The 11,367-nt window shown below is 34.7% G+C and overlaps 1 protein-coding gene across 1 annotated transcript; it reads right to left on the bottom strand.

Annotated features, from left to right (window-relative positions):
* Positions 1 to 533: 533 nt before the first annotated feature.
* Positions 534 to 4,062, bottom strand: LOC142634215 (uncharacterized). The gene is made up of 3 exons (XM_075808507.1): positions 3,425 to 4,062; positions 1,276 to 1,347; positions 534 to 870 (listed from the first exon to the last, which is right to left on the bottom strand). Exons 1-3 carry the CDS (start codon positions 3,971 to 3,973, stop codon positions 868 to 870), a joined length of 624 nt encoding a protein of 207 aa, XP_075664622.1. The 5' UTR covers positions 3,974 to 4,062; the 3' UTR covers positions 534 to 867.
* Between the last annotated feature and the right edge of the window lie 7,305 nt (positions 4,063 to 11,367).

The following is an 11,367-nucleotide window of genomic DNA, read 5'->3' as shown; positions in this document are numbered from 1 at the left end:
TTGGGTAGTGGACTTGTGATCACACACAGGATAGTGCTAAAGTGGTGAAACTTATCTGCAGAGGCTCACTCTCATATATAGCTGATCATTTCAGAAAGCACGGGTGGTGATGACGTATGGTTGGAAGGAGCAAACCAGTTTTTTCTTGTTTGGTTGTGGGTTCTGTTTGGACTCGGTTGATTTTAGGTCAAGAACTTGAAAATCAATCCTTTATACAATTCTTGTTTTCAGGCTAATTAATGTAACCAGGGAAAATTAATCAGCACATGCCTATACAATATCAGCACACGTAAAAAATCTTTATAATCACTTTTATAACCTATATCAATCTAAGTAAATGTCCAATTTCAGACTCAACACACTTGCACAAAGCACCTCATCCTTTTCATTTCAATCCTCTGTATCTTAATCAATGTAATAAGCAAAACCACCCATATTTAAACCCCAGACCGGACAACGTATTCACCGATATAAGTTTTAGTTGACTAGATAAAGGGACGGAGAATTCAGAAAACATTGTCATAACCATGGCCTGATTCCCAAAAGCACTTTCACAAAGATAATTACAGCAAGTAAAAATATGGACTCAACCTGGTAATAGGCTAACAGAATAAATATTTTTACACCCAAATCACTTTTTCCCCACAATCACAACCTAATTTTTAAACCCCCCACCCCACCATTACTTATAACATATAATAACAGAAGATGCAGGAATCCGGCATGTGGTCTATAGAATATTATGGACTATCTGTGCTTTCAATATGCACATTTCCAAACCTGTCTCAATATGTACAGATTGAGGAAACTTAAAGACATCCATTGAACCTCCTAGCTCCGTGGCACCTTGTGCGGCACTCAAATTCATCACTGATAACATAAACAGAAGTAAGTGTAAGAAATTCAATGCCGTTTCCATAAATTGACTGCTTATTGTCGTATAGTATATGAAGAAGTGCCGCAAAAAAAGCTCTACCAATCAATCACCACTGTCCATAACTGCACAATAATGACTAAATTGCAAGTGGCCAATGCATGCATGTGCAACAAACCAAAATTTTTTACAGCAATTAGATTATACTTTATGGTGCAGTTTGAGGAAAGTAGCCCATTGTATGCATGGATGAGGTCATGGTCAATCTCCATTGAAAAGTTCTACAGTTTATATAAGGATAGTTATGGTGTATATGCATAGATATGTATCGTCATTCTTTAGATCTAAAATGGAGACTTTGGCCTACAAATAGAAATGAATAATAAGCTCATTCTGCTTACCCGAGCATAACAATTTTGATGGGCAATGGTCTGATTAGCCGTATTTACCAACACCTCACATGATACTTTAGCCTGTTAAAAAATTACAGTAAACACAGTATCAGTAAATTTGAATTGTATTCTGAAAACATGAAAAAGTAAGAGAAATTGGAGGGATAGTTAGAAAGTTGCAACAATAAAATGTGGAGTACCAGCATATAATTTGGTATGGATTACAAAAATTCTAACTTGTCATTTTCTTTATGCAGGGCAGAAGAACAGACTCCAAAACCAGTGGTGTTGCATCACAAAATTACAATGAGAAAATGGATGCATTGTATAGATCTGAAGGAAAACTAGACAAGGAATGGGAACTCAACTTCTTCCATTGAGAAATTATAAATAAAATAAAAAGGAAAAACAGTGTGTAGCATTTGCAAAACATTCCATATAAAGCATTTGGGTGGGAATGATTGTATTACAAAACTGCAAACCAAGTAAATCACCAAGATATCTAGCTCCTCAAAATGTTCTCCTAAATTAAGGCAAATATGCCCATACAAGATCATTCATCAATAAGTTACTTCTCTTGAATGTTTCTAGGCATCCCAGCTAATCCTCAATCAATAAACTCCAAGGGTGACTGACATTTCTTGAACATATGAACCACAGAAACCAGTACCAAAAGGCGGAACTAGTTCAGAAATGGGCTCCTCAACCCAAACTCTATTACTCCATTCAATTAAGAATTAATATTTTGTAACCTAGCTAGCCTAGCTGTGTCAAAAATTATGAGCTCCACCTCCCCTAAAAACTAAAAAGTTTAGATTTCTTAAATTCTAATTTTAAAAAAAGGTTGAGACTTGGGTGGTTCAAGGAAGCAAAAGTTATCCCGTATATAAAATTACAACAACAATTTATGTGATTAAATTTACAATTCAATAATTCTTTTTCAATGATTAAGCAGTTTATTTCACAGAAACAAGTACATCGATAACGATAAGTGCAGTATAAGAAAACTCAGAATACCATGTTGGAGCAAACTCAAGAGAAACAAACACAGTAACTCACTGCAGCATGTACATGAGAAATTACTGTACGGATTTTTTTTTTTTTATTAACTCTTTTGAGCTGGAAATGAAATGACTGATTCATTAAAAAAATGAAACTTTATTGGAAAGAATAATAATATCTCATAAAAAATTTTGATATTAATAATCCCAGAAAGGGAATCTGAATTAAACACACGACTCAACTTCAATTCAGTCTTAAAGAGTATAAAGTTTTTCACAGTTCACATAATATCAGATTCTTGTGAAATGTCTTCTTAAGATGTTTACTCACATTGAGATTATCATATAGTCATATTGGTTTGTTACCCAAATTACCTTAAAATCTTTTACCAAAATATCTTTAAAACTTTCACCATGACCAAAATAACCTTATAACCTTCAAAACAAAAACACCTAAAGTAACCTTAAGATTCCAAAACGCATGAAAATTTGAAACGACCGAAATACTTGATAAATTTTAAAGTAAGAAAAATACCTCCAAAAGGGCCAAAACCTTCAAAATATTCCCAATATTTAGAAAATGGCCAAAATATCTCTGAACTTCAAAACTAACCAATTATCTTGAAACCTTCAAATGATTCAAATAACTAAAATCTCCAATTTTTTTTTTTTTTTAAATCCCCAATATCTATTAAAGTAAAGACCATTTTTAAGACAGGATTCAAGACAAAAATCCCACGGGCATTGGTAGGGGTAGGGGACAATGAGAACTGATTCGAAAAGACAAGAATTACAGCATTTGTAACTCTTCCTCAAACGAATCAAACCCCACTTTGTACGAATTCAGTACACAATCATGACATTAACTTCCAAGTTTCTATCTCAAATAAAAAAAAAAACAAAAACAAAAAAAGTTCAACCACCCTTGCAAGTTACAAGTTAGCATTTTATCTCTTTATCTTTAGCCTAACTTATTAACAAATTTTCCGGCTACTTCAACTTCAATTTTACTCAATCCCAAACTAAAATTAACTTCAAAATTTAACCTCCTTCACCCTAATATATATATTTTAAAATTTCATTATTACACGTTATTTACATGATAATAGTAAAATGAAGAAGTAACTTTTTAAACGGAGACAGTTTTTACTTTTTACCATTAGTGGGACTTGAAACATGTAAACGCCAAGGTGGCCTTTAACCTCCGTGACAGTATCAAACGGCACCGTGCCCTTGGCCAAGTCCTCAAGCAAGTACACCACGTCTGACAGCAGCTCGACCCCATCGAATTCCAGCACCGCGTCCACGTAGGACGACCCTCTCGAGGTCACGTGACCACTTTCGGACCTCACGTGACCAAGCCTCTTCCCCCTATAGCCGACACCAACGTCAAGAAACGCGTAGTCCATAGAATACACGTCGGTGTTCCGAACCTTAACGGTCACGAAGATTGAGATGTCCACGGCCACGCGCGGGAACGTGTGGATATGCACGCGGTTCAATTTGAACCGCATGATCTTCACGTCGGGATTGCACGGCCATAAGAAGAACACGGTGGCGGCTAAGAGGATTAGTAAAACGGTGCAGAGTATGCGGCAACGGTTTCTGTTGAAAGGCGGGTAGTAAGGGGTCAAAACGACGTAGTTTTGGTGCGGGGGTAAGTGGGTGTGGGTGTAGTACTCGGCTTTGGAATGTGCCAGTGCCATTGTGAGTTATGGCCTATGAGGATAATTTTTGGCCCTTTGGGCTTTGGGGTATGAACTATAAAGGTTGGAACTTTGAAATTTTGTTGAAAAAGAAAAAAAAAGAAAAAAGAAAAAGAAAAGAGTTTTAAGATCTTGGTAACATTTTTTTTGTTGTTGAGTTGAGACTTGAAAGAGATAGGTTGGTGAAATGAATGGGTTTTGGTACATTTTTGTTGGGTTGTTCTTTAATTTTTTGTTTTTGTGTAAGGAAATTGTGGTGGGGTACCTTACCAATTTCCTAGTAATAACTTGGTTGTGACATTCTTTCAAAATTATTGAAGATGATGACTATTGTGGGAATGGGACTTTTGCGTGCTAAAATTGATAAAAAAAAAAAAGGATTGGGGTTTTGAATATGTTCCACATGATTGTCCAACTTCATTTTAATTAGTCAATTTTTTTTTTTATTATAAAGTTTAGCTACAAAATAAATTATAATCTAATGTTATAACCTTACTTAATAAAATAAACATTACTATATATTTTGAAAATCTAACCGTTAAATTGACTGTTCTTTACGCTCTTAATACATATGTCAAATTTTCTGTCAATTGAATAATATTTATTATATAATCTATAAGCTTATATTTAATGCATAATTTTAAGGGTAAATTGTAAATTGCACCCCTAAAGTTTAGGGGTGTATGGATTTTACACCTTGAAGCTTCAAAATTTGGATTTTATCTCTTGAAGTTTGGGGTGATTGGATTTTACATCCTGACGTTTCAGAATTAAATTTTACCTCCTAAAGTTTGGGCGTGTTTGAATTTTATACATCAAAATTATGAAATTTTAGGATGTAAAATTCAAACACTCTTAAATTTTAGGGAGTAAAATCCAAACACCTCTAAAATATATGAGGTAAAATTCAAATTTTAAAACGTTATGGTGTAAAATCCAAACACTCCCAAACGTTAGTGGGTAAAATCAAAATTCTAAAACTTCACAGTGTAAAAATCCAATCACTCCTAAATTTTAGGGATGTAATTTGCAATTTACCCTAATTTTAAACTACAAAAGCTTACAATATAAACAATTTATTGATGACATAGTTATTGATCTTTAATTTTCAAGAAATTTTGTAAAAATTGAGGATATAAAAAGAAGATGTAATTCAATGGTGAATTTGTCAAAATTTACATTCAATAAAAAGATATTAAGTAAGATTGTAACCTTAGGCTACAATCAATTATATATTTAAACTTTATCATTTTTTTTTTTACTTTTATTTTTACATTCAAAAATTTGAGTTCATTATGATCACCGCACACCTTTGGTGTAGTGGTCACTCCACAAGTATAAATGCTTGTGGGGTGTGGGGGGCAAGGGTCGGGGTTCAGGTCTCCAGGAGGGAGTTTCACACACATATACACTTAAATTAGGCTAGAGTAGAAATTCTATCTTGTATCAAAAAAAAAATTGAGTTCATTATGATTATCAATCAAGATTATAGGTATTTATAATATGCATATTTTTAGATTAATTATAATATGCATTTTATATATTACAAAATTTGCAATAAAAATCGCAACTCACGTTATTTTGCAATGACAAATTGACAATCATATAGAAGGAAATATTCAAGCTTTTGCAATGTGAAAGTGGTGATTTTTCCCTCCTTTATTTGAGTTTGGGGCTCTAAGATTATCTCTTATCTAATTCATTAACCATTATGACCAGTAACATTTTTATTTTTATCTTGCCAACAAATTGAAATTAAAAAAGCAGGAAAAAAAGTTAGTGATATTTTGTGGTTTTTTTTAGATGGTTAGAAATATATATACAATAATACACTACTATAACATCACATCTCGAACATCTCCTCTCTTGAACCCCTAAACAATTTGTGAATGGAGACTTGTCAAATGAGCTACAACTACAAGATTCTTTGCTTTTATGATCTTTATTATTGGTATTTGGTAGTTGAGATTAGAAATCAAGGATGAGATTTAAAAAAAATTAGAAGCTTAAATATATTATTCTTTTATGATAATTTGATAGGTACGACAATAAAAATGAGGAGTTGAATCTCGGTTGTTATAAAATAGAGTAGTCGATATCACCAAACTACAAAACTTCTTAGTGAGCTTACTTAGTATTTAATTTTTTCTAAAAAGCACTTGAAAATTTCCACTGTTTTTTTCCCCAAATTGGTAGTGGACTAGTGGTATTAAATGTTTAAAACTTCAAATAAAATCTTTCTCACACTTTCTAGCAAAACGTTTCGAAGCCCGCTCAGGTTGTAAGATAGAATTTCTCCAACTCATGATTCAATCGGTTTCGAAATATCCAAGGAGTGATTAAACTATTTAGTGCATAACGTTAATGGACAGAGTGAAAACAATCAAGTGTGTGTACCGTACTTGCAAATGTCCATGTTTCCAAATTTAAAGATCATATGGGCCAGATTTTTCCAAAGAAGTTAAAATATAACGAACTGTACAAGACAAATAAATTTTCTAAAAATTGTAATGAACATTCTCTTTTAAAGATATTAAACAAGATTATGTGACTTTTGTCTAGACTCATCGATCAGGGATCTACATCCTCGTGCCAAAAAGTAAAAACCGCAAAAGGCTGAAATATGATTTTATGTCATATTGAGCTAGTCATAATATTGGATGATTTACTTGATAAGAAATTTAAGGTTTAATGGTATTATCTAGTTTTTTTAATTAAAAAAAAAAAAAAAAAACTTGAATTCAAATCCCTTTTATTGACTAGGGAGGAGAGAAGTTGATCCTAAGTGTCATTAATTCTTACACATTAAATTTGTACAATAAGTTAGAAATGAGAAATAAGGGTCATTAAATCTCACACATTGAATTTTTACAACAAGTGAGAAATGAGAAATAAGGGTTGACAGGTCATATTAATGGCATAATTAGAGCCAAGGAGGTTGAGGGAGGCAATTGCCCCTAGCCTGTCAAAAATAATAAACTATTTCTTATATATATATAATTACCCATGATATAACTCATTTAAAAAATTACCTAAGATGATTAGTGTGGGGTCTTGGGCTTCGGCCGAGAGCGTGGGACTTTGGTCGAGATCGTGAGTTATTTGAGTCCGAGGAGGAATATCTCCTCGGATAAGCTAAACACAGATCGGGTATAGATCCTAATGATCAAAGTGACATTTCAGGAAGTATTAATGGTAGGAACGAGCATCATGAACGTACAAGAGGGATAAAGACTCAAAAATATATAAGAGAAAGCTGCTACACCACATTGAATGCCCTGTAACTAACTTTTTAACTGCATTTATGTGGAAAAGACCCCTGAACGATGCTACCTCGGCAACCACAACTCACAAAAGGCCATAAAGGATGTCTGATTGGACAAGCACTCAAGTGGTGGCTCGAAAGATCAACAAGTGTAGGATTAAGATCATCCAAAAGGAACTATATAATGGAATAGGCCATTCATGAAAAGAGGGTGGAAAAAGGAGAAGAGAAAGCACTGTAACAATCTCAACAACTCTTGTAACCATTGTCATCCAATATATACTAGAACAGAGCTCCTCGGATTATGCCGAGGACAAACTTTCTCGCACAAACCGCATTCAATCCTTGTTGGCTCATCATCCAAAACCATATTAACTGTTATCCATGCACTAAAACCTAGCTCTTTGACCCACTCTCTACAAATTTATTGTACTGGGTTCATTGAGCCAAGATCCCTTACATTTTGGGCTTGGTATGAAAATCGTGTCCTTACAATTGGCGCCGTTTGTGGGGAGAGCTTGTGTGATAGTGAGTGCAATGGTTAAATATGATAGGATCAGGCCCCCATCAGCAAGAGTCCTTGGGGAAAGCCATTATGATGACCAGTTTACTATGTGAGCAAGTCACTACATGAGGCACACACAGTTGTTGTCCTAATTTAGCTTCCGCTTAGGTCTATACTACGAAGTGCTGATTCTACGGGGAGGATTGCTGAATGGGGCACCGTTCTAGGGGCTTCTGACATTAAGTACATGTCTCATACCTTTGTCAAGAGCCAGATCCTCGCGAATCTGGTGGCCGAGTTCGCTGAACCCTCATTAGAGGAAGTGGCAGCAACACATGAGCAATTCAAAGGGGCTCTGTGGCGAGGCTAGTTCTTGAAGGTATATATTGATATATTCTAATCTATTGAAGTAGTTAAACAAAACCTTAGCTATGCCGGGTCCTCAGACCTCCTGCTTTGGGGAAATTAACACACATTAGCATCTTTAGAAGTAGTTAAACAGAACCTTAACTATGTCGGGTCCTCGAACCTCCTGCTTTGGGGAAATTAACACACACTGGCGTCTTTAGAAGTGGTTAAACAGAACCTTAGTTATGCTAGGTCCTCGAACCTCCTGCTTTGAGGAAATTAACACACACTGGCATCTTTAGAAGTGGTTAAACAGAACCTTAACTATGCCGGGTGCTCGGACCTCCTACTTTGGGGATATTAACACACACTAACATCTTTAGAAGTGGTTAAATAGAACTTTAGCTATGCCGGGTCCTCGGACCTCCTACTTTTGGAGAAATTAACATAAACTGGCATCTTTAGAAGTGGTTAAACAGAACCTTAGCTATGCCGGGTCCTCGGACCTCCTTCTTTGGAGAAATTAACTCACTCTGGCATCTTTAGAAGTGGTTAAACAGAACCTTAGTTATGTCGGGTCCTCGGACCTCCTACTTTGGGGAAATTAACACACACTGGCATCTTTAGAAGTGGTTAAACAGAACCTTAGCTATGTCGGGTCCTCGGACCTCCTGCTTTGGGGAAATTAACTCACTCTGGCATCTTTAGAAGTGGTTAAACAGAACTTTAGCTATGCCGGGTCCTCGGACCTCCTGCTTTTGGAGAAATTAACACACACTGGCATCTTTAGAAGTGGTTAAACAGAACCTTAGCTCTATCGGGTCTTCGGACCTCCTGCTTTGGGGAAATTAACTCACTCTGGCATCTTTAGAAGTGGTTAAATAGAACCTTAGCTATGCCGGGTCCTCGGACCTCCTGCTTTGAAAAAATTAACACACACTAACATCTCTCTTCAAGTGTTTAAACTATATCTCAATCATGCCTTGGTCCTCGGACCAGATGAGGTGGGAAAGTTAACACTCTATGACATCTCTCTTCAAGTGTTTAAACTATAACTCAATCATGCCTCGGTCCTCGGACCAGATGATGTGGGAAAGTTAACACTCCATGACATCTCTCTTCAAGTGTTTAAATTATAACTCGATCATGACTCGATTCTCGGACCAGATAAATGTGGGAAAGTTAACACTCTATGACAACTTTTAAAGTGTTCAAATGGAATCTTAGTTATGCATGGCTTCTTAGACCACATACTTTGGGGAATTAACATTCCATGATATCTATTTGCTTCTCATTAAGTGTCAAGACAGGCTCAAGATTATAACCAAATCCTCAAATTGGTAGTTCTGAAAGGAGCAATTTACAGTACAAATATGGGGCGTGTGAAACAGAACTCCCCCAGGTGTAAATCAAAGGATCAAAAGCAGAATTAATTCTTAAGAATTCAAAACCCAACTTTTTTCCTCTGATGAGAGGAAAAAATCGGAGTTTTGAGGGGCTATTGTGGGATCTTGGGCTTCGGCCGAGAGCGTGGGGCTTTGGCCGAGATCGTAAGTTATTCGAGTCCGAGGAGGAATATTTCCTCAGATAAGCTAAACACAGATCGGGTATAGATCCTAATGATCAAAGTGACCTTCCAGGAAGTTCTAATGGTAGGAACGAGCATCATGAACGTACAAGAGGGATAAGAACTCAAAAATATCTAAGGGAAAGCTGCTACACCGCATTGAATGCCCTGTAGCTAACTTTTTGACTGCATTTATGTGGAAAAGACCCCTAAACGGTGCTACCTCGGCAATCACAACTCACAGAAGGCCATAAAGGGTGTCTGATGTGACAAGCACTCAAGTGGTGGCTCGAAAGATCAACAAGTGTAGGATTAAGATCATCCAAAAGGAACTATATAATGGAAAAGGCCATTCATGAAAAGAGGATGGAAAAATGAGAAGAGAAAGTACTATAGCAATCTCAACAACTCCTGTAACCATTGTCATCCAATATATACTAGAACAGAGCTCCTAGGATTGTACCGAGGACAAACTTTCTCGCACAAACCGGGTTCAATCCTTATTGGCTCATCATTCAAAACTATATTAACTGTTATCCATGCACTAAAACCTAGTTCTTTAACCCACTCTCTACAAATTTATTGTACTAGGTTCATTGGGCCAAGATCCCTTACATTTTGGGCTTGGTCTGAAAATCGTGTCCCTACAATTAGCACATTTTTATATTTATAAACTCATGAATTATAATAATTATAAACAAATAAATTTTACACAAAATCCATTTTGTAAGAATATTATAAAATATTAATATCTTACAAATAAATAATTCTTAAAGTTCTATCCAAAAGAAATGCACAATCTACCACAATTTTTTTTTTAAATATTTTTTTCTCTTTATTTTGGGTTTTAAAAAAAAGTAAAAACTTTAGAATTTTGATGAAGAATATATTAATATAATAAATTTAATTATTTTAATTACTTAATTTTATATTAGATAAAAAAATATTTAGTTATATGAATCAAGTCATACTATGTTGGTTAGTGTCAACTTTAACTCATTTACATTAAACATTAAATATTAAATATTAAATTGCAAGAACAAAAAAAAAAAAAAACTATTTTGTCACCCTTAAGTACAAGTTAGATTGTTGGTTTAAATAGAATATATATATATCAGTACATGTATATCTCTGATCTTATAACGTCGCTTGTGATAGAACGTTAAGAGCACTTTGGCACAAACTCGAAGGGTGCGGTGGTCCATTGGAGTAGTTTTGAGTGTCAACGAAGAAATCTCTCCTAGCTGTAGTTTTTCTTTTTACCCATTTGTATTATTGTCCTTTTTCGTTTTCGTAAAGTAGAATACTTCATTAATTTGTCACAAAATTCTATTAGGGCAAGGTTTGGTTCCCAAAAAAAGAAGAAAGAATTGGGTGCGAAATCGTATTCGAGGGAGGAAAGGAAACTATATTATGGCCAATGAAGTAATAACGGTCATAATATAATGAATAGAAAATATGGAGTATTTTATTTCTCAAAAAAAAAAAAAAGGAATATGGAGTATTTTACTGTATATACCCTCTCTTTCTCTTTTTCTTTTTAATATAAAAATAATATTTTAATATCACTATTAATTATATTAACTTTTTCCATTTATCATTTAATAATAGAGGACTATTTTGGCACAATACATAAAGGTTAAAGACTAAACTAACATGTTTAAAACAATAGCAATTATTTTGAACATTCTTTGATACATAAAGAAAAC

Source organism: Castanea sativa, chromosome 5 (assembly GCF_040712315.1).
Source record: "Castanea sativa cultivar Marrone di Chiusa Pesio chromosome 5, ASM4071231v1".
Lineage (NCBI taxonomy): Eukaryota > Viridiplantae > Streptophyta > Magnoliopsida > Fagales > Fagaceae > Castanea > Castanea sativa.
This window is presented reverse-complemented; position numbering and strand designations above follow the sequence as displayed.